At 37.2% G+C, this 24,932-nt stretch overlaps 1 protein-coding gene across 1 annotated transcript in view; it reads right to left on the bottom strand.

Annotated features, from left to right (window-relative positions):
- Positions 1 to 235: 235 nt before the first annotated feature.
- The window catches only part of strip2 (striatin interacting protein 2), a 63,223-nt gene continuing 38,526 nt past the window's right edge, over positions 236 to 24,932 (bottom strand). The window contains exons 10-21 of the mRNA XM_055153574.1: positions 21,668 to 21,900; positions 20,176 to 20,241; positions 19,156 to 19,219; positions 18,915 to 18,986; positions 18,493 to 18,567; positions 17,497 to 17,594; positions 15,677 to 15,803; positions 11,382 to 11,482; positions 9,704 to 9,770; positions 8,386 to 8,490; positions 6,963 to 7,167; positions 236 to 3,083 (exon numbers count right to left, since the gene is read on the bottom strand). Of these exons, the coding sequence (XP_055009549.1) occupies positions 2,833 to 3,083; positions 6,963 to 7,167; positions 8,386 to 8,490; positions 9,704 to 9,770; positions 11,382 to 11,482; positions 15,677 to 15,803; positions 17,497 to 17,594; positions 18,493 to 18,567; positions 18,915 to 18,986; positions 19,156 to 19,219; positions 20,176 to 20,241; positions 21,668 to 21,900 (1,464 nt within the window). The 3' untranslated portion in view covers positions 236 to 2,832. The remainder of the gene's footprint in view (positions 3,084 to 6,962; positions 7,168 to 8,385; positions 8,491 to 9,703; positions 9,771 to 11,381; positions 11,483 to 15,676; positions 15,804 to 17,496; positions 17,595 to 18,492; positions 18,568 to 18,914; positions 18,987 to 19,155; positions 19,220 to 20,175; positions 20,242 to 21,667; positions 21,901 to 24,932) is intronic.

Below are 24,932 nucleotides of genomic sequence, written 5' to 3'. Positions count from 1 at the left end.
TCCTCCTCACGCACACAGGATCGATTGCATCTTGGGTCTTTGTGGTGACATTTTTCACAACAAATTTTACACTCTGAATTTTGACTTTTGAGTGTGAGGGCTTGAAAATATCTGTGCTGAGTATTTAAAAGATTGACATTTTTATTTTGAATTTGATACATATTGAAAAAGTATACTTAAAATTTCAGCAACTAAAATTCTGAATAAAAATAATTCAAACATCTCTTTTCAGATTCGAAGTGAGAAATTATCTTCCATAGGAACCAACACGATCATGGTTTAAAGCTCTGAAAAGTCAATTTTGCATAATAGGTCTGCTTTAAAACTTTTAAAAGTAGTTAAAAAACTATTCATAGATTTCAGGCATAAGGATTCACCATGACAACAATCGTCTGCTGTTATAGCAATAACGCAATCAAATCTTTTTAACTGGGAAAACCTTCACAAAATCCTTCAAATCAGGTCAGAATAATTTGCCTGAAACCAATGAATAAACCAGGGGCTAAAAATAGTTAATTTCTTTTAAATTATAAAAGTAATTTCCCTTAAATGTATGCATATTACATCTTTAAATACCCTTGTTTATATATATATATGGAATACATTTCTACATACAAGCAGACCATACATAACTGTTCCTCTTTTGGTTACACATATTTTCATTTATAAATAACTTCTATTTCTGACCCTGTGGTAGGACTCAACCCCCTTAAGAAAAAGCATCTGAAAACATTCAAATTGAACAGTAAAAATACAAGCCAATACATACCTCAACATCGTATAAAACTTCCAAAATGATAGAACATCGTCAAACTCTTTAAAAATAATTCATCTGAAAATGAACTGAAAATAAAATAAAGTCTTTAAGGAGTCATACCGGCACCATCAAAAGTAGTGTCTGATATTGAACTGAAGCTGGGGCAGTAGAATAGGTCTTCTGCTTTGTGGTGTGGTGTTGTCTGCTACCTCTGCTTTTCTCTGTTACATCCAGTGTGCAGTTTCATTCACAGTATCATAGGCACTGCGCAGCAAAAGTCTGTATCTTCTTGTGCATCTTCAAAGTAGGAAGCGCCATTCGTTTTGATCGGACATTTTGGGTTCTGAATCCATAGGGGGAAAGAAGTAGCAAGTTTCTGAAAGTCAAGGCCCCGTATTACGCTATTTTTTATGTTATAATGTTGTTTCCTCATCAAAAACATACCTGGAGTTGTGTTTTTATTTCATTCAAACCTGCATATTTAGGCTGAATTCTTCTATCAAACAGAAAATTGCTCCACTGTGTCTTTGTTTGAAACTCCTTACACCTTCACCTTCTGCTTCATGACATCACAAGGTGGATCAGAGCATTTTCAGGTTTGGAGATGAAGACAGACTAATATTTTCTGATCTACGTAATAATGTTGGAGTACCTGGAGTTGTGTTTTATTTCATTTACGCATGCTTAACACACTTGAGGCGGTGTGTTAAGTGAGTGTGTGGAGTGGAGGAGTTCAAGTATCTCGGGGTCTTGTTCACGAGTGAGGGGAGGATGGAGCATGAGATTGACAGGCGGATCGGTGCAGCGTCAGCAGTGATGTGGTCGCCGTATCGGACCGTTGTGGTGAAGAGGGAGTTGAGTCGAAAGGCGAAGCTCTCGATTTATTGGTCAATCTACGTTCCTCCCCTCACCTATGGTCATGAGCTCTGGGTAATGACCGAAAGAGCAAGATTGCGGATAAAAGCGGCCAAAATGAGTCTCCTCTGCAGGGTGGCTGGGCGCTACCTTAGAGATAGGGTGAAAAGCTCAGTCACACAGGGGGAGCTTGGAGTACAGCTGCTGCTCCTTCACGTCAAGAGGAGCCAGGTGAGATTGCTCGGACATCTGTTCCGGATGCCCCACCGGGAGGAGGCCCGGTGGATGACCCAGGACACGCTGAAGGGACTATGGCTGAATCTCATTACACCCCTTAGCCACACCACTTTCCTCTACCTCTCCGTTTTGCGCGTTCACGTGTAGGGGTAGGGGTGTCCCAGTTACCATTATGGCAGAGGGGTAGGGGAAAGTGGTAGGGATATACACCCCTCCAAACAAAGATTTTTCAGAGGCACACTCCAAATGGCGGGGTATGAGCAATTTCACAGAATTTCTTGCAAATCACCAGCAAGACGGTAGACGGCATGTTTCTGGTAAAAGCTTGTCGCATCTTCTTACGTAAAAACTGACGGAGACGACTGATGACGTATGTGATTGTATGTGACCCCTACCCCTTGTTGCTTAGTTTCAAGGGGCAAGTGGTACGAGTAGAAATAAGAAATGGGATTGGCCCTATGTCTCTCGCCTGGCCTGGGAAAGCCTTGGGGTCCCCCCGGAGGAGCTGGAGGAAGTGTCTGGGATGAAGGAAGTCTGGGAGTCCCTGCTTAGACTGCTGCCCCTGCGACCCAGCTCCGGATAAGCAGAAGAAAATGGATGAATTGATGTTTTAACACACAAATCCTGCATATTTAGGCTGAGTTCCTCTCAAACAGAAAACACTAATACAGGAAATGCTCCGTGTGTTTTTAAACTCCATACACCTTGACTAGAATCATTTGGATTTCAGCCCTGGTACTGCAAATCTCTACTGAACAAAAAATAAAAGGTAGCTGTTACCTTGAATGTCAGTAAAATAGCGTAATATGGGACCTTGACCAAATGTTTCAACTGGCACTGTAGTACACATTTCCAGCACAACATCTTCAGCTGATCCTTATATTTTCTGATTTACTTGGACACCACACGACAGGTCTTCAAGGCATTTCAACATCATTCTCTGCCCTGTTTGACCTTACCCTTCTCCCCCTTATCTCTTCCTCCTATGGATTCTGCAGCAGCCCCTCCCACTGGATTGGCTGGGAGAAAACCTCTCTCTCCAGCCACATCTCGTAGCTGTAGTGGAAATCTTCGGGCAGCTCCACCCTCTGACCCAAGACGCTCTGGAGACAGTTGTCCACGGGGGTAAAGTCCCAGTTTTTGTTCCTGTCATAGCGTCGGGTGTTGAACTTTTCGATGCTCTCTCTCAAAGCGCACTCCTCCGCCTGGAAGTCCCAAGGTCGAGCATCGATATCTGAAACAACAAGAAAAATATAATAACAAAACAAATTCAGTTATGTTTTTTCATTATAATATTGTAAAAATTATTTGTGACAGTGTCAGTCCATTCACAATATAGGTTTATTTCATTTTTTTGTCACATATTTTATCACGTATTTTAACAAAACAAAGCAAAGAGACTACAGCATTACAAATAGAGATTATTTAGTAGACGAGACAGTAGTACGGTACAGATTTTTTTTTTTTTTTCAGGTATTTGCTTATTATTGGCCACACCAAAGATCACACTGATACAGCCCTCTGCCACATGCATGAATTCAAATATGATCCTCACTGTGGACGATATACTTAGAAATATTTCCATCTGTTGCAGTGCAGTTTTGTGTGTTTTCTGCCCTTGCCCGTATTCATTCATGTTTTGTTTCTGTTAAACCACAGACTGTATATATAAATAGACATAGCGAACCTGTTACCCACTGCGTTCCACATGAAAAGTGTTCACGGGGGCACTTCCAGCTCCTTCGACTCTGTTTCCAACTGACTTTTACATTGAGAAATTGAGAAATTGTGGCCCCTCTCTCTGTAATTGCTGCAGTCAGTCTCATCATTTTGGTTTTAAAATGTTCATATTAACCTGCTCTACATGATCCTGGTGTTTTTATTTTGGTATTTAATCCATTAATAAATTCCTATGCCCCTGTAATCGCTAGCTTCATTCAGTGTGAGCTTCATTTGACTGGAGCCGAATGCTACGGGTGACACTCCCTTAGTCCACTTCTTTATACAAACTACAAATAAAACATTTAAAAAATCAAAACTGTCTGTATCATTTGTTCATTCATTTTTCAATATAAAATCAAAAATAAGAAAATTAAAAACTAAAATTTTCTTCATTATTTGTCTCCAAAACCAAAATGAAAAAATGGATAATGATTTGTTTTTTCAGTTTCTGATTTTGTGTTTAAATTAATAATGTAAAAAACGGATAACGACCGTTTCCCGTTTCCGTGACTTAAACTGTGATGCTGGATTTTTGAGCCGCATACGGACTGAACCAGGATTGAAACAGGACTAAAACAGGACTGAACCAGGACTGAACTAGGACTGAAACAGGACTGAACCAGGACTGAACTAGGACTAAAATAGGACTAAAACAGGACTAAAATAGGACTAAAATAGGACTAAAACAGGACTAAAACAGGACTAAACTGTTTTCAATCCTGGTCTGGTCCCGGTCTCAGTCAAGGTTTCAGTCCCGGTCTGGTCCCAGTCTCAGTCCTGGTCTGGTCCCAGACTCAGTCCTGATCTCAGTCCCAGTCTGGTTCAGGTCTGGTCCAGGACCTGGTTTTGTCTTGGTTTAGTCCTGGTTCAGTCCCTATGCGGAGTAAAAGTCCGGCATCGCAGTTTAAGTCACGGAAACGGGAATCGGCCGATATCTGTTTTTTCCATTATTAATTTAAACACAGTCGGAAACTGAAAAACTAATTGTTATCTGTTTTTTTATTATGGTTTTGGAGACAAATAATGAAGAAAATAGTTGTTTTTTCATTTTATTTTTTCGTTTTATATTAAAAAACGAATGATACATGGATTGTCTATCTATATGTACCATTTGAAGTCTACTATTACATTCCACACTGGCAAAGAAAAAACACTAGATCAATAATGGTTCAAACTTGCAGTATATTAAACTACCAAGGTGAGGGGTAACACAATTATTCTCAGTTATTAGCACACACACACACCTTTCTGTCAAAATGTAGACACAATAAATATAAATGTCATTTTAATACACTATTCACACAATTAACAGCAAATTCAGTTCCTACACCATAATGTTCAGTGTGACCCCTGTTTCCGTCCATCGTAACTGAACGTTTTCTTGCCTCTTTAACCTTTTTTTTCCCTCCTCCATCCTGCTCCATCCCTACGGTGGTGGTGGTGCTGCTGCTGACAAATCCTGGCTGTCCCTGAAAAGTCCCCCTCCTCCCGTCGCCATGGTAACAGGAGGCAGGATGGCGGATTGGATTTCATACAAATGCACAAATCTCATAGAGACACACACATGCTGCAGTAATGATGCCTAACTATGAACCGGTCCGCTGGTCAATTGGCGGATAGAGTCATTAGGGCCGTCATGAGGGAAAACGCTTCCATGGTTACTTCATTTAAGAGTGTTTACAAGGTCAAATTGGGTCAGTGCAGTGATTAATGTAGAGAGCACTGGCCTTGAGCGAACTCTGTCAAGATTGTGTCAAATCAAATGTGCATTACAAGAATTGTGTAGATCTCCAGTCATTTTTAAAGCTGCATTGCGTAACTTTTCTGGTGGAGGGTCCGTCAAATGCTTTCCTCCATGGAAATTTTATTATTAAAGCTTTCTATCTTCATGGAGACCAAACTAGACTAAGTTACAGGTCAGATCTGTGGAGAGTCAATCCCACTCACAGTCAAAATGACAGTTGTTCTAGGTATTTTCAGCTATAAAACCACCTGTAACTGAATAAATGTAAGGTAGAGATGTTTAATATCATACTGGGGAACATTCCAGGCAGAGAAATGACACATCTGTGAAAACAAGGAGGTGACGGACCCTCAACCAGAAAAGTTTCACAATGCACCTTTACAGTTGTGAATTTAAGGCCACGTCCACACTAGTACGTATTCGAATCGTTTTCATTGTGGATGCAGTGTTCGTCCACACTAATCCGATTGAAAAAGGCTCCAGGATCAGATTCAGCACTGAGTGGACGCCTGAAAACGCTGATACGGTGATGTAGGTCTATGCGCCATGAAGTAATTCACTGCCAAAAGACTAAGAGGCTAGAATATATTCATATATATACGGTCTATGCATATGACCTGCAGATGTATAATCTCCGAAAAGTTTAACATGAACCATCTCCAACGCGACAGAAGCACAAAACAGACTCACCATAAGAAAAACATCCCTCTGTCACAGAAAGAACACACATAATCCACTAAGTCGTGTCCTTTAGTTCGACAGTAACTGAACTGCATCAGCGCATGATAGCAAGCTGTTCTGAGCGCTCAATTTATGCAAATTAGCCATGCGGTTTTAAGTTTCGTTTCTATAAAATGTAAACAGATATGCTCAAAGCTGTGTGAATAAGGAAGAATTGTAGACACAGACACGACATGTGTGGATGCAGATAATTTCCAATACTTTGATACTGTGATACGCGGATTTGTTTCAGTGTAAACAGGGTTTAAGGATATAGTACTACATTTTGTGGTTGATTTTATGGTTCATGATTTTAAATTTCTATCGACTTGCCAAAAATATTGATTATTGTTATCAGGATTTTCTAGCAACATTTTTTTTTTTATATTTTTGTCAACATTACCCACCCTTAGATCCCATTTCAGTGCAAACAGGGTCTAAGAGTGGGAAATTTAAAATCATGAACCATAAAATCAACCACAAAATGTAGTACTACCCTTGTTTGAAAGCTCATACTGTTACTTTGTTTAATTTTATGTTTTAAACAGCTCAGTTTGTAGTCCTTTTAAATCTATCTCACGTGTATCATTATTTCTGAGTGGAGTTCATGTGTGTTTGTGTAGGTTTACTCTGGGCCCATAGAGACATACACAGAGTGCATGTGCATATTATAAATGTAGAATGTCTGGACTAACCCTCCCTTCATTTGATGAATGAAGCACTTTATATAATTACGATAGCAGAAACATTTAAAATAAAAACTGGAAGCTACAAAAAACTGCTGTGCTGCCCCTTCATTCTTTCTCCCCCTGGACCCAGCAGGCCAGTTTTGAATGTGTGTAACTCTGTCTACATTATTAATAACAACATTCACAGAGTCCAATCAAACTGAATACAAAAACTCCACATCTTAAACAGAGCACCCACCGTTCCCATAGGCCCAGTCGTCGTTGAGTCTGTGTCGGACTTTCTGGTAAATAGCAGACATAGTTTTCATGTTGCTTTTCCTCCACTGTCGTCCCAGGTACTTGGTCTGGATCTTCAGCAGCTTCAGCACGTACAGCTGCATCATGGCCTGCTTCACCTTCAGAGCTCGCTTCAGGATCGGGGCTGATTTAAAAACTACAAGCATCTGAGAAAAGAATCACAATATCACACCTTAGACTAGTTCAACTATACTGCACAAAATTGACTCTTTTAAGAAATGCTAGAATGTTGTTACCTCATCAAAAACATACCTGGAGTTGTGTTTTCATTTGCACATGGTTGAGTAAATTTTTGTTATTAGTCTGTCTACATCTTCAATGCTCAAAATACTCTTTCACTTTTGGTTCAGCAGAGATTAACAATTCCAGGGCTGAACTTTTCCTAATGATTCTAGTGAAGGTGTATGGAGTTTAAAAACGAAGTGTATGTGGTGGATCCCTCTGCCACCACTCCACAGAGTTAGTATTATTTCATTTCATTTCATTTACATTAAGTTAATTACATCACACATAATTTAATTCCTCGATTTAGACTCATATTCTAATTTGGGTGCACACGTTAGTCTGACTTATTTACTACACTTGTTCTTTTTTTGTGTGGCCAGACGGAGGACCCTCAGCAGAGACCATCAACGCTGAACAAAGGGAGAGCACTATTTAGTTTGTCCACTTGTGAGTTCAGTTTTATTTGGTCCTCATGTATTTAAACGCCCATTCCTTTGTCTGGTTGGGTTCGTTTTGTTCTGTTCAGTTTGATTTAAGTTACCCAAGTTTGGCCCAGCTTTTTTTTTTGTTCATCCATCCATTTTCTTCCGTTTTATCCGGGGCCGGGTTGTGGAGGCAGCAGTCTAAGCAGGGACTCCCAGACTTCCCTTTCCACGCACACTTCCTCCAGCTCTTCCGGGGATTTTTTTGTTCATGATTTAACTAATTTGAACCTTTGTTAAATTACTTTTTTTTTTTTTTTGTACTTTATTACATTTAAACTTATTTTTATACCTTGTCTTTGCCTTCCTGTTTAGTCTACTACAGTGGAGCACGTCCTTATATTCTAAATATTCAGGGTTTGTGTGTTAAACATGTGTGAATGAAACAAAACACAACTCCAGGAAAAACATTATGACAGAAAAATAGTGCCCTTAAAAAATGAGGCCTCGATAAATAAATAAATAAATAGATAATAAATTATGTATTAAATTATCGCTCGGGGAAATCAAGAGTACACTTTTTATGCAACCAAACATTTTAAAACAGCATTGTTCAAACCACCGTAACACCATCAAAGTGAATGAGGCTTGAAGTGCATTAGGTCCAGAAGTATAGTTTCACAGTCCCATAGTTTTATAATGGCACACATCACTAACCATGGTCCTGGAGTGCTTCCACTTGGTCAGTTTGTTCAATATTCTCAACAGATTTATACATGAAAACAAATTCCTCCAACAAAACTGATTGGTGTCTCCTGCTTCCTGTAACACACACAGAAGAAACACAAGGTCAAACCAGCCTGAAGTGACTGTGATTAGTCATAAACCCAGTGGTGGAAGTAAAAGTATTAAAGTACTGTACTTAAGTAAAAACTGAGGTATCTGTACTTTGTAAATTTGTGTGTAAAGTGTATAATTTAACTTTTACTTCACTACATTTGAGAGCAGGTGTCTATACTTTCTACTCCACAACATTTCTGAACAGGATTGAAAAGTAAAAGTATTTTTTTATTATTATCTGAGGAGGTTGAGGGTTTATTTTTAACATAGTTTGAGCAAACAAAAATCTACAAGTCAAAAACAGCTAGAAAAATAAAAATAAAGAGTTTCTGTTGAAGAAAATTCTATACATTTGAAGCCTTATAAGACGACAAAATATGCACAAAATACTTTTACTTTTTACTCTTTAAGTATATATTTTTTTAAATTAATGAACTTGTACAAGGCATTTACAGTACTTTGGGAGCACAATTTTGTCAAAAAAAATAAAACATCTGTCTACAAACACATTCATTCATTCATTCAAGTCATATAATTCCAAGTAGATGGTACAGTATTTTTTTTTTATTATTCACCAAATACACAAAAGGACAAAAACAAAAGGGCAAATGGAAACAATATTTTAAAACCCTGTCTTGTCTCCTTACTTCCCTTTCTGTTAGACAAAAGATCAAATCAAATCTCAAAACAGCTACAGTATGTATTGGATCCACTTCTGCCAAAACACATAATTTTTTTCCTTTTGAAGTCTTTCTATCAAAAATATTTGATAAACAGTACTGTACAACTCTTCCCTTACTGGTCTTTAAGTAGATTTTTAAACAGGTACTTTAATAAAAACACAATGGACTCCAGGCACTCCAAAGAAGTAGAAAAAGTAAAAAATTGCTCTACTTATTTGGAGTGCCCAGAGTCTGTTATGTTTTAGTTTTGATCCTTTTTCCAAGAGCACGCTCTACCTGCTCCCACTGATTGGATCACCTGCAGCAAACAGCCACGTTTTTATTCTTTCTGCACAGGTACTTTAATACTTTTACTTGAGTACTTTTGCTCTAGTATCTGTACTTAAACTTAAGTAACAAAACTGAGTACTTCTTCCACCACTGGCACTACTTTACATACTGTACATAGTAGAACGCAGTGAGTTTTAACCTTTAGGGCGATCAGTCATAAACCTCCAGTGTGTTTGACTCACCAGGCTCTCGGCTGTGAGCTCAGGCATCTCATGCACCACACAGTGAGGGAAGTCCAGTACACAGATACTGAAAAGAAAAATATAAATCTGTTCAAAAATCTCTTGACCTCAAAGTGGGATTATTAGTTTTACGATTATTTGGTTCACGATTGAAATCACAATCATGTCAAACTTTTACACTGGCAAAATTAACCTGTAAAGAAAGTACAGACCAACTTAAAATTCTCTTTCTAGGGGATTATGTGTCTCTCTTAGTTTAGTACACAAATACTAAAAAGCAAAATATAGGAAAATATGTTTAAAGTCTGCCATCTCTTAACCTTAAAGTGGGATTAAACTTTTGATTATTAAACCGTGCACAGGGCTGCTTGATTACAATTACTTGGTTCATAAATGAAATTCTGATTATTTCAAACAATTATAATCTGTGTATCATTCATTCATTTGTTTTTCAAAATAAAACCAGAAATAAGAAAATGTAAAAACAACTATTTTCTTCATTGTTCATCTCTAAAACCAAAATGAAGAAATGGATAACGATTTTTTTTTTCTTTTCAGTTTTTGATTTTGTGTTTAAATGAATAAAGAAAAAAACATTTCCATGACTTAAACTGCGATGCTGGATTTTTGCGCTGTATATGGACTGAACCAGGATTAAACCAGGATTGAACCAGGACTAAAACAGGTCTAAACCAGGTCTAAACAAGGACTAAAACAGGACTAAACCAGTCTAAGTCCTGGTCTGGTCCCGTTCTGAGTCCCGGGTCTGGTCCTGGTCTGAGTCCCTGTCTCAGTCCCGGTCTCAGTCCCGGTCTCAGTCCCGGTCTCAGTCCTGCTCTCAGTCCTGCTCTCAGTCCTGGTCTGGTCCTGGTCTGGTCTTGGTCTCAGTGGTGATCAACTGAAAAAATGAATCGTTATCGATTTTTTTCATTTTGGTTTTGGGGACAAATAATGAAGAAAATAGTTGTTTTTTTTGTTTTCTTGATTTTGGTTTTATTTTGAAAAACAAATGAACAAATGATACATGGAATAATTACTTTCACACTGTCAAAATTAACCTCTACACAAAGTATCATCCTACTTGAATTTGTCCTTTGCTATCTGTCAATCTATCTCTTCATAATGTTTACTGATGCTTTAGTTTTCTAAGTATTTATTCATCCATTACCAAATGTCTCCAATGTGGCGCTGACACAAACAACAAATTAATTCATTCATACACCAGCGTACATCGACACTAGAGGCAAACTGGATGAAGTGTCTTGCCCAAGGACACAATGACAGTATGCACTGCTCTGAGCGAGGTTCAAACCACTGACCTTCAGGTTGGTGGACGAGCGGTCAAACTACTGAGTCATCACACTAGATACCTTTATACACATTTTACCAAGTATTTGAGCGATTTCCCATGTGGGTAAATACAAGCGTTTCAGAATAATAACAATTAAGATTATCAATTTAAAACAAAATACCAAAACACCATTTATTTTGAGTGGTGAAAAGTCCTCAAAAAAGCTGAAACCCACAAATAAAGTCTAAGGAATCTGTAATTGTGTGTGAAAAATGCAATGTATTTATATAAAAGTATAAAATTAAGGTCTGGAGAGGTGTGTAATAAATAAAATGTGTTATACTCATATTAACCTTTTAATAGTGAATCCTGGTGAACTGAACTCACCTGTTTTTGGCACTGATGTAGGACATGATGTTCTGGTTGAAGAACTTGAGGATGAGGGGGATGCAGTTGGCAAACACCAGGTGCTGGGAGACGATCTCAAACTGTTAAACAGAAAAACAGAAAGAAAAACATTAACATGGGCGGTGATAATGAATTCAATGAAAGCTTTACTGAAAGGTAACATCACACTATAGTTACATTTGAGTAACACTTTAAGCTAAAACACCATTGTTAAAAGAGCACCATGTAACTTTCCTTTTTTACTTTTAAATTTGGAAAGAACAAATATGACTGTTTACTAGGTGTATAACAATATCAAAGTTCATGATACGATATCGTCACAGTATGATCCTCGTGGTACGATATTTATTGCGATATCGTGGGAAAGCTCATGATATGGTGGGGAGGCTCACGATTGGGGATGTAACAATATCCAAATCTCACGGTACAATATTTTCATGATATACATCTTAAAGAACTAAGACTTAAAAGTGCTTAGAACTGTTATTTCTTCCTGTAGTCTGCACTGAAATGGAGCAAAGGATCATGGTCTATGTAGTTCCCTCTGTCTTTTTTTTAGCTATTGCTGCACCATAACTCTTAATTTAAGCAAAGAAACTTGTAATTCGATATACTGTGATGGTCCACGATGTTATTGTGAGAAATTAGACGATACAATATCACGATATTTCAGATATTGTTGCATCTCTACTGTATACAGACAGATTTCTTCCATTTCAAATATACTAGTAGCATCTTTCTTAATTACATAAATGAGCTTTTCCAATTCTGCTCTTGCAGGAAACTGAAACTGAAGTCTCTTAAAAGTGCTTTTCACTATTATACCATCTGTGTCCAGTTTGGTATGTTAAAGAAAGAAAGAAGTATAAATTAAAGACTAAACAAAAGGGAAAACAAGTCTTATGTATGTGTTAAATAAAATTACGCTTCACAAGTTTAAAAAAAATCTGTTCATGTAACTTTCCTAATAGAAGGTCACTATGGAGATGTCATTGCCTTGTTGAAATGGCAACAACTTATATCAGCTTGTCAAAGCCTGATCCTGTCAGATTTAAGATGCTAAGCAGGGTCGGGCCTGGTTAGTACTTGGATGGGAGACCACTGGGAAAATCAGGTGCCACAGGGGGGCCCAGTTGTAAAAACTGTTGTTGTGTCCTTAGGCAAGGCACTTCACCCTCATTGTCTAGTATGAAGGTGGTGGTCGGAGGGGCCGATGGCGCAGATTGGCTGTGGCTGCAATAGTAGTTTACCACCACTGGGTATGAAGTGAATGAATAATGTTCTGTAAAGCGTCTTTGAGTGTCCAAAAATGTGCTATATAAAACTGATGCATAATCATTAAATGTTGGACAGAATGGCATTAAACATGTCTACCTTGAATTATTCAATTACAGATGTTTTTATTGCTCAAATGCATCTTTAAAACAACATTTTAACAATTGTAATACTATTTAGGTTAGTAGATTAAAAAAAAAAACAGTTTATTTATCTTAAAGTACTGGTTATAATAATTTACAAAAGTTGAATGACACAAATGGCATATCCTGAGTTTGTAAGAGTTTAAGCTTCTCTGTAACAGTATTGCAGGATGCAGAGAGAAGGCAGAAATGACAGGATCCTTGACAGAACATGTGAAAATAATCTCATATTCTTTAATCCTTAAAGTATTTCCATTCTTATAAGACAGCCCAGCAAATCCTCCACTCTCAGAAGATTAAAATACAGAGAAGAAACTGCACACCAACACATATTAGAACCATTTTTGCTGTTGCATTTTGATTACACAAACTGCAAATATTTTAAAACTATTTAATTTAGTACAGATTTTACATTTAACATGTGTCATCTCATTTGAAACCAGCAGAGGGCACCACATCATGATACAGAAACGCCAGAAATGGACCTTCCTAGCAACAGAAATGATCATATCCAAGCATTTTCGTGGATACTTTCTTTTTGACTGCAGCATATTTTGTTTTATGATATACCACTAGAGGGCACGCTGGTTGTGGAAGGAGAAAATCTATGCAATGTAGATCTATTGAGCAGAGAACAGCAATTCCTTTCTTTATTTTTAAACAAATACATCATTTTTCTATTTTATTTTAGTTTATTTTATGTAGATATTGGCGATTCCAGAGCTGAAATTATCCAAATGATTCTAGTGAAGGTGTATGGAGTTTAAAAACACACAACTATACAGGGTTTGTGAGTTAAACATGGGTGAATGAAACAAAATCCAACTCCAGGTATGTTTGTAATGAGGCAACATTATGAGATTAGCCCAGAAAATAACATAATGGTGCTTTAAATACATGTTTTTTTTTACTGTGTTTCCATTTAGATACATACTGTGTGTCTAGAATAGATGACAGATCAGATTTTTGCTCATGTTAACACCATTCAAGCCTCATTTTTATTTTCTATTATTAAGGTTTTTGAGCAGGTACAGGAGGAGGAGGAGCTACACGCAGGAGCAGAGTTGGGGGTGGAGAAGAGACTGAATGTAAGGCTGATGGGGGAGGCAGGTGGAGGTGAGTGGGGGAGCAGTGGATTTGAGCTCAACAGACCAGAATGGAGCTAGATGAGAAATCAAATAAATGAAAAGGTTCTGAACAGGTCCTTTCAGATGGAGGGCAGAGGCCTTATATAACTCTACAGGAGATTCACTGAGTTGAAGAAATTCTGAAGCCCAAATGCTGAATCGTGCATCATTATTTGCCGTATATTTATTTTAGGCTTATTTTAAGATTAAGGAACCTTATTTTAAAGTGTTACCACCATTTCCTACACCTCTGCAGAGAAACTGGGCATAAGAAATATCATAAAATGTTAATGGTTATGGTTTTGTAAAGTGCAGTCTGATGCTGTTTCACATCTATACTTAAAATGGTCTATATAAATGTGGTTCAATTTACCTGAACAGTGAGCAGTAAAGTTTTAAAATCGTTTTAAAAGTCTAACTGTTCAGTGATGGTGTTAAGCATCTCACATATTATGTCTAATAGACTATTTTAAACACAAATCGTTTTATAAGCAGTCAGCAATATACTGTATAAGGAATCTAGGCGAGGGATGACTTCAAACCACATCCAAAGCATTGGAAACCACAAAAGCCAAATAGTAAACAAGAAAGGACATGCCAGTGACTTGTATCAAAAAGTAAAACTCACTGAGCTCTAATTTTGAGGGCTGCATATCATTAAGAAGTTGTTGATACGATACATACCTCGATGCAGTGAGCTTTAGATTCGATATATTTCAAACTGATTCAATACGGTTCAATAAAATCGTGGCTGTGATACTAAAAGTTTTTGTTAAACCACTTCTTGTGCAAAGTTAATATGAAAAATGCCAATTTTAATCATCAAAAAAGTGAAAATGTCAAATGTGTCGCATAAAAGAGTTTCCTTCCTCTAAACAAATGACAAAACTGTAGCGCTGTAACAAAATAATTTAGTAAAATATACCAAAAAATACTCTTGGTGATATATCGATACAGCAGCCAGCAGCCCACGATATCGATACTGTATCAACTGATAACAATGAAGTCTCTGTAGTAGAATAATGGCTCCACTTTCTGAAGCTCCTGTAAAAATAATTTCACTTTTGTCCATTTATGCTGAGGGTGAAGACGTTAAAGTTTATGTTGAGTTTTTGTTTCATGCAGATAGTAGCCCAGTATAATTACAGAGATATCAACCATAAACCAGGTCAACAAATCTGCAATCTGACAGTTAAACAGCAAATTCTACTACAGGACTCTGACCTATCCTCCAGCTCAGATTAAAGGTGCACTGTGTAACTTTTCTGCCACCTACATGCCTTGGATGTTACACAGAGTGGCATTAAGCATCTACGCAGCATTTATTCAATTACAGTTGTTTTTATTGCTAAAAAAATATCTTGAAAAATGCGTTGTGAGTTGTGAGGGCCTGCCTCTGCACAGATCTGACCTGTAACTCGCTTTATTGTTTGTCTCCATGGAGTTAGATAAGTTTAATGTCACACTGTGGAATATTCCTAGCCAGGCTGGTGCTACCTAGTGCCTCCGCTCAATTTTATTTTTCTCAGGAACTGAAATACACTCGACAGTTCGCAAAAATCCCGGAAGTGTGAGTCCAGACACCAGCCAATCAGAGCCATACATTCTGTGCTGGCAACGATTCCCGAGATCGAGGATTTAAAGACGGAATAAAGAGATTATACCAAGGGGAGAGATGTTATTGCCCTTCTTGTTCTAGTTGTTTTGTTGTGAGTGTAATGAGTCTAACCTGGTAGATGTGGTTGAGTTTAAAGTGTTTGAGCAGCAGCAGCAGCAGAGCAGAGATGGCCTTCACGATGATTTCTTTGTGTCTGTTCACGTCAATCCCCAGCTTCATGCTCTGAAGGACGGTGATGCTGAAGGAAAGAATACAAAAACACATTATGAGGGTTAGACTACGCAATAGGCTGTGCACAGAAGTAGTTAACTCACTGTGTCTCAAAGCTAACAGTCACTTATTCTCATTAAAATCTTAAAACATAAAATAAACAACCTATTAAAATTCATTACACCACAGGAGCATTTTGAGCTTAGACGATGTAGAAGTCATTAAAAAGGGTTACTCAAACATGTGTGAATGAAACAAAACACAACTCCAGGTCTGTTTTTGAGGAGGTAACAACATTTTAACATGGCTTAAAGCTCACAAGAGTCAATTTTGCGTAATATAGGACCTTCTAAAAAATCATTACCCTCATAACATAATCACCCAAATAATTTATCAAGGTTTTTGAGGAAAAAAAAGGTGTATAAATGTCAGCTGAGCTCCTTCAAATTTTTGTGTAATAGTCTTTTTAAATATGTGAATTTTCATGTTGCACCACAGGACGCACTTTGTATTCGAGCATTAAACTTTTTATATAGTTTTTAGATTTAAAGTGGAGATAAAGGTGTAATCTTATGATACATGCTTACACTTATGTTAATACCTTTTATTATTTCTCATTCTCATATAGAATACATGTTTGTGCACAGCTGAGTTGAATTTCGGAGTAAGAAAAAGATTATTTAGAAAGTAATTTAAAGTGATGAAGTGGGTGTTATGTCAAGTACAGATGTTTCTAAGATGTCAGGGGTGATTTATGTTTTTGTTTTTGTTTTGTTTTTTCGGCTGTAAAGTTTTTCTGATTTAAAAACTATTATCAAAGTTTAGCCCATCAAACGAAGTAAATATGAGAAAAAAAACGTGAAATCCTGTCACCTGCTTTGAATGAATAATTCACAGGCTGTTTATTCTCATTACTAAACAAGTGGGCATTTGTCTGTCACACTCTGGAGCAGATGATGGTGTATTTATGCCAAACAAAACTGGCAACGCTCAAACTACACAGACTACAGAGAGACAGCAAACAGCTCCAGACACAGCCAGGGACTAAAAACTCACATTTAATCTTCAAACGAAAGGAAAACGTGTTTCTAACAGCATAGTAAAGTAAAGCATAAAGATTTTAATATATTTATTTAAGAATGAGAAATATTGATATTATGTGTGTGTATTGATATTATAGTTTTTGTTGTTTTTTCTTCACACACTGCACACATTTTCTATCATTTATGAGAGCACAACAAGCACACACTGTGACACTTCAAAATAGGCATGCACCGATCCAGCTTTTTAAGTTCTGATACCGGTTTCAGTAATATAGTAACAATATCTGCCAATAAACTAAAATAAATTAGACAAAACTGATCCAAATGTTGTGTATCTATTATAAATAACAAATGATGTAATTACAGAATAAGTTTGTACAAATAAAAATTCCAATATTATGATATTTTTTGGCCGATTACGACCAGTAAACAGTCTTGTCTTATTTCCCAATATTTGGAAGCCAATATGAGATCCAGCAAATTTGTCAGTATCGGCGCAGATATTCGATACCAGTATCAGATCGGTGCATCCATACTTCAAAATGTGCATTCAAATTAAAGTGAAGGAAACACATATAGATACACACTACAAAAATGATACCAATATGAAACCCATTACAATACTCCTTATTTCTAATATTAAACCATAACAGAGATAATGTGGACAGATCTACTCACGGCATCTCCTCGGGCAGCACGTCGGCCAGGATGTTGATGGAGTCAGTTTTGGCTTTGGAGGTCGGAGCAGCGGCCAGCAGCAGCTTCAGGAGAGCAATCTGATACAAACACATGAAGAAGACATGAGATCATTGTTTTCCAAACTGAAGCTGTCCTTCAACAGCTCTTCAGTTTGCAGGTTTGCCTCATTTAGAGTTCATTTTATACACTTGTTTTTCCTCCGTTGGATAATTTCTTGCTGAGAACTAGAGTTGAAATGACTTAGTCCACTTGCACATAATAATGCTGTAGTTTATCTTGACTTTTGAGTGTCTATTTCTATTCTCTTGCTGTTCTTGAATTTCCCCACTGTGGGACAAATAAAGGTTCTCTAATCTTATTTTATTTAATTTTATTTCATCTTTTAGATCTGGTTTAGCCCTAGAATAGGAATAGTCTTGTTATACTTGGTGTAGATCTGGAGGTCCTCTGAAAGTCAGTTCTTTTCTTTGAAAAGTTTGAGAGCCACTGCATTACATCTATGGTACAACATAATCTTTACCAATAACAATATTAATATTAATGGATAGATATATAAAAATGTACTAAGAAATTCCTGTAAATGTCTTGCATGCATCAAACAAATAAATTATAACAAAATTAAAAACAAAAGTGCAGAAATGTCTTAAAATTGCAATATAATACAAATGTACACATCTCTCACTTTTAAACCCTAAACTATTTTTTTTTTCACATGGTATCCACTGTAAATATAATTTTTCATATGTCCAGACCTTCTAGTCCAGCTGTTGTGTAAAATATTGCACAACTAATAATGCAATAACATTGATTTTACATCAACACAAGTCGATCTGCTTTATGTCTATACCACAGGGCAGTTTAGCAGGCAATACCTCACACACAGCTGAACACACACTAAAAGACTCTGACAGAAAAGGTCAGTTTCTCATAGACGTATATTGGTTTGTAATATTGACACAGCATTTAGCTCCTCACCACATATTGGGAGAGGTTAGGAAGCATGCCCAAATATAGAATCTCTGCTGGCGTTTCCTCTATGTCCTCTTCACCCTGTTAGGAAAAATAAATAAATAAATAAATAAAACATAATATTATTACAACCAGTCAAGTTTCAAGTAGTCATCTGGACACCTTGGACTTTTTTTAAATCTGGAAATATGAGTTCAAATTTGAAGATAAAATGTTTTAATTGATATTTTGGAGTGAATTCATGTTCTCTATTGTCGCAATAGCAGTTACCAAGGTGACACAATGCACACATTAGTAAACACTAACAAAAAGTTTATGATGAACCAAAAAAAATCTAACTAAACCATTGGTCACTGAATAATACATACAGAAATATAATTTTTTTTATGCTAAATAGTAGTAATGTTATAGTAATTTGTCTTACTCACCATAGTCATTGGACATTGTTGAAGTTCCTCCTCCCTCTTTATTTGAACCTCAGAGATGGAAATGTATTTGTGCTGAAGTAAGAAAGTACAACTTCATTATTACTAGGGTGATTAGTGTTTAATCTGTCTCCTACTAAAGCCTCCATCTCAACTCAAATTTTAAGTAAAATATAATATTATTATTTAACGGCGTCACCATGATAGTAATTCTGTTCTGTATACAGATGATTTCTCTGCTCACCTGTTTCAGAGTCTTCACACTCTCATGGATCGGTCTGGGAAGGCCCACAAGGGTCTCTGTGTCACTGCAACACAAAATATATACTGTAGTACATGATGTAAAACTGAATGGAAGTACAGCCTAATTATAAATTAAATGGGTTTATATTGCACCATTCAAGAAAAATCTAAAGTTACAGTGTATTATTCATTCACTCCATGCTTTGTGAAAATAAACTTGTTCAGTACCCAAAGGCGCCCTGTCCTTCACAGACCCCTTAACAAAAGAGGTGGAGTTTAACCAGTGGGCATTACATATTCGATTTTTTATTGTTTCGAACAAAATAGCTGCAAATGAACCTACTCTGCACTGTTAAAATTCTCTGCTGATAACAGTAAAGAACGCTTTTAAAACACCCTGCACAGTTCAGCGGCAAACTGCTGTTTTGGTGTTTAGTTCCATTTCAACCACTGAGGGAACTTGGATCATGACAGATCGATCTGTGTGTCACTCTGAATTTAGTTCTACACATTAGGAGTCTGAGATGGATGGAATCTGATTGGTTGAGGCATCACAACAGGGGAACATGCCAAAAAAAAAAATCAAACCTTACTTAAATCCAAAGCACAAACACCAGACATCTTCCCTGTCCACAACTGCACAAAGAGCTCACCTTCTGCACGTTTTCACAAAATAGTGTGTATTGACATGTTGCCATGTTTGTTTTGGTTAGTTTGAACGTTTCACCTTTGACTTCCACACAAGCCTTAAATGCTGCTCTGTGATTGGTCCACCCCCAATTAAGCTCAGTTTGTGAACTCACAAATTTCCCGAGAATCTATCTTGCTGTCCATGGTTACCACTCAGGCACTGTATTCACAGCTTTTTAAAATGTTATTTATGCAGTTTATGGGTATAATAGAGTTTAAATAGCACATTGTTTTGAGAAGTGTTTTGGTAATAAAACAACAAGATCAGGGTTAAGGAGTCCCACTCACACAGCAGCTGTGATAAGCCTTTGTTTGGTGTTAAAATACTTACTTTCCAAGAGTAAACCCAATGAACTTGTTTCTGCTTGTCTCTAGAAAATGCTCGATGTCTTTCTCCCTGTGAAGACAAAACCACTTTAGATTCATTTAGAGGCAGCGCTGATAAAAGCTGCATCTGAATGAGGCTGTAACACACAGTCTATCACACCATCGCTGTAATCACTCAGGAGCAGACTGAGGTCCTCCTGGAGTTTTAATCAACCACAAATCACAGACAGACAAATGAGGAGAGGAAACAAGCTGCAACCATTTTACTGCATCCATTTATTTATGAGTCAGTACAAATTAAATGCAAAGTATTTCTGAAGCACTGCTCGCTGTGTTTATTTTTCAGTTACATGTTCTGTAGTTGTATTTACAAAGCTGTAATACAGAACGCTGCTGTGTCACTTTCTATAAGTGTATTGATTTTAGTATTGCACAATATAATGCAATCGAATCGAAACTGCAATTTTAGTTGCTGCAATTATCCAATCACAAATAAAGCAATTACTTAGATAAAAAATGTTAGACCTCTACAAATATGTTCTGAAATGTACAGGAGTCTTGTATTGTATTGCATTTAAAGGTCTTATAAAGTGCAACATTTACTTTTGTGATCTTTAATGTTACCTCATCAAAAAGATAGCAAGGCTGATGCCACCTAGTGCCTCTGCTCAATTTAATTTCTCTCCAGCGACTACCGTATTTTCCAGGCTATTAGGCGCTCTCGATTATAAGGCGCACTGTCATTAAATGGTATATTTTCTAACTTTTTTCACAAATAAACCGCACTGGACTTTAGACAAAACTCAACAGATGGCTCAGTGGGACTTTTTGTTTGTGGCATTCACGGTGACTCTCAGCTTTGTTCAATTGTGGCGTGTAGGGAGGGTGCTGTCTGGGACCGCTGGATTGTTGGCGTGTTCGCAGTGACTCAGTTGTTCAGTTGTGACTAGAAGTGGCACATTGCACTCGCTTTTTCGGTTCATTCCTCTGTTCCGTTCCTCGTCCACGTGAAGTGATGAGTGTGGTTGCGGGTGTTTTTCGCTGCGCGGTCACTGTCTGCTCCGTGCGTGTTTGCGTGCGCAGCGGGTGGTGCGGCTTTGTAGTTTACTGAAGTCGTGCTGGGACACATGCATTCATGTATAGACCAAATCCTAATGCTGCGAGGTCAGACGGTTTCCACGAAGTGAAACCAGCTGATGAATCAGGCTTGTAAAAACATACTCTGAGTTGAGTTTTGTTTCATTCACACATGTTTGAGTAACCCTTTATTAATAGTCTCTCTACATCTTCAGAGCTCAAAATGCTCTGTTCTGGTGAAGTGTGTTTTCAGTTTGACAGAAGAGCTCAGCTTAAATATTTAGTTTTGTGTTAATGAAACAAAACACAACTCCGGGTATGTTATTGATGAAGAAATAACATTATAACAGATCACGGAGTTGAAAAGTGTATGTAAATAAAGCCAGTGTTAAGATTTTGTTAGAACCACACACGTTTACCTGACTTTGGGGGCCCAGGGCAGTCCTTTGGGGAAGTTGATTCTGTCTGTGGGAGGTCTGAGCGGAGGAGGGGGAGGAGGGGGCTGGATGATCACGTCTCTCTCCAAAGGGTCCACCTCTCCCTCTATCCCACTGTCTGTGTCCTCGGGGTCCTCTTCTTCATCACGGGCGTCATCATTTTTAAAGGGGTCCCGCTCGTTGTAGGTGTCCAAGCTGTCCTGTTTGACCAGCGGCTATAAAGGAAGCACAGGGTTAGATATGTGGGGACTGTGTATATGTACATAACATAGGTTGGGTTCATGGTTTTTAAGATTTGAATAATTTCATATGGAGGGCATGGGACTGGAAATATAACTTTATTGGTGATTCACTGTTATTGGATGATACTTCCAAATAGAAAATCCATATAATTTGTCATATTAAAGGTGCATTGTGTAACTTTACTGGTGGAGGGTCCATCGAATGCTTTTCTCCATGGAGATGTTATTGCTTTGTCTGGAATGTTTCACAGTATGGTATTAAACCTTTCTATCTTCATGGAGACTAGACCAGACCAAGTAATAGGTTGTTAGGTGTGTAAAATCTAAACCAATTCACATTTTATAACCCGTATGACTTCTGTAAAGTTATCTTGTAAAGTTGTAAACCAAACCAAGTTATAGGCTGTTAGCTGTGTAAAATGTAAACTAATTAACATTTTATAACCTGCTTAACTCCTGTAAAGTTATCTTGTAAAGTTGTAAAGTTATCTTGTAAAGTTGTAAACCAAACCAAGTTATAGGTTGTTAGGTGTGTAAAATGTAAACCAATTAACATTTTATAACCCATATGAGTCCTGTAAAGTTATATTGTAAAGTTGTAAAGTTATCTTGTAAAGTTGTAAACCAAACCAAGTTATAGGTTGTTAGATGTATAAAATAAAAACCACTTAAGATTTTATAACCCATATGACTCCTGTAAAGTTATCTTGTAATGTTGTAAAGTTATCTTGTTAATGTCTGTTTTTCTTTGTATTTTTGAGCAGTAAAACCACCTGCAATTAAATAAATGAAATAAATGAAAGGTAGTTCTGTAAACATTTATATATATACATACATATTATAACAGTGTTTCTTCATTATCTTGTAAAGTTGTATATTGACTGATTCATGTTTAAAAAATCCTGTGTTGTTTTGCATTTGGGAAGACACACTGCTCTGCTCTAAGTTCAGATTTTTTGAATACATGTAGGTTTCTTAAATGTCACACAGACACTTTTCAATAATAAAAACAGCATAATGAAAATCCACAAAATGCCTTGGAATGTGGCCCGTTAGTTTAGTCATTTTAGATTCATATTTTTTTCAATGGAAAAGAAATATCTACCTATGTTATAAGTTAAAGGTGCATTGCGTAAATTTTCTGTGTCATTGCTCTGCCTGGAATGTTCCACAGTATGACATTAAACAACTTTACTTTACGTTTACTGATTTACAGGTGGATTTACTGCTCAAAAAATCCAGAAAAACAGGCATTCTGACTGTGAGCGGGGGTCGTCTCTGCATGGATCTGACCTGCAACTTGGTCTCCGTGTGGATAGAAAGGTTCATTCAGTTTTTTCAGACCATTCACCAGAAAAGTTACACTGCACCTTCAAGACATAATATTTCTTCTTTAATTTTGCTAAGAGAAAGGACACTGAACTAGTTTTGGTCAGTTTTTGTTGCATGTGCATAGAAACAGGAAATATTTGACCATAAAATGAGTGAAGAATATTTGCATATTGCCATTTTAAAAGCCAATTCTATGTATTCTCTGACCTGCCTTCCTTCTGAGAACTCAATCTACAGAGCTCCACATCCAGGTGCCACTTTGCATATTGTTCATCTCATTTTACTATTATGTGCTCTCAGGTTTAGAACGTATACCATATCCTGTAGATACACTAAATATATACTTAAAGGCGCATTATGTCACTTTTTGGTTGTGGGTCCATTACTACTTGTTGTTGTTTCTACGGATATGTCATTGCTCTGCTTCCAATGTTACATGGTATGACATTAGACAGATCTAACTTACATTTATTAAATTACAGCTGGTTTTATAGCTCAAAAATACCTAGAAAAACAGACATTCTGGCTGTGTGCGGGCTTGCCTCTCCACAGATCGGGCATGTAACTGTTTTGTTTGGTCTCCGTGAAGGTAGAAAGGTTTAATATTATACTGTGAAACATTCCAAAACAAAGCATTTGACGGACGCTCCACCAGAAAAATTACACAATGCACCTTTAACTGTACCTTTATTACAAAAACACACATTATTTAGTTGAATAATATTAGTAAAGCCTTTGTGCATCTACAGACACACTGTTACTGTGCATTGCTGACACAGAGTTTAGTGGTGTATTTGTATATCACTGGGTAGATTAGGTGTCCATTGGGAGCGGTAGGGAAATTGAAACCAGATAACTCTGAAAAGGACATAGTCATGAGCCAGAAAATGAGAAGTGTTATTTAGTGCTAATGCCAATCATTAGACAAGATGACTGGTGTAAATGACCAGTAATTAGGGATGCACTGATACTGATACTGGCATTGAATATCTGTGCCAATACTGATAATTTAGATGGAACAGGGGTGTCTGTTAAATGATACCAATTAAGTCGGAGTTCTTTAAACGTTTTGGCTTTTAATTGGAAGTAATAAGAGTATTTGCTGAGTTTCAGATGACATACTAAATGTCAATATTAATTAATACAGATGGGGGGGCTGTGAAAATTAATGGTGCACTTAGAAACTTTTCCGGTGGAGGGTGTTTTCTCCATGGAGATGTTATTGCTTTGTCTGGCATGTTTCACAGTATGGCATTAAACCTTTCTATCTTCATGGAGACCAAGCCAGACCAAGTTATGGGTCAGATCTGTGGAGAGGAACCCGCTCACAGTCAGAATGCCTGTTTTTCTAAGTATTTTTGAGCTATAAAACCACCTGTAATTGGATAAATGTAAAGTAGAGCTGTGAAACATTCCAGGCAGAGCAGTGACATCTCCATAGAAACAAGAAGGTAACCAAAATTTACTGCACCTTTAGTCATTTTTTGGGTTTAGACAATAATTGAAAATACCAGGGTCAACATTTGTGACTTTACCTTTTGGGTATTTCATGGTGAAGTACGATGTAATCAATAGAGAAATCACCATCACATTTTAGAATCTGAAAACTACCACTTTACAGGCTGATGTATGTCTCATAAACGTCTCATAAATGTTTGAACTTTTATTTAGGC

This window comes from Boleophthalmus pectinirostris, unplaced genomic scaffold, assembly GCF_026225935.1.
Source record: "Boleophthalmus pectinirostris isolate CB_2022bp ecotype Guang Dong unplaced genomic scaffold, ASM2622593v1 HiC_scaffold_18, whole genome shotgun sequence".
NCBI lineage: Eukaryota > Metazoa > Chordata > Actinopteri > Gobiiformes > Gobiidae > Boleophthalmus > Boleophthalmus pectinirostris.
The sequence above is the reverse complement of the archived record's forward strand: the minus strand, read 5'-3'. Positions and strand labels throughout refer to the sequence as shown.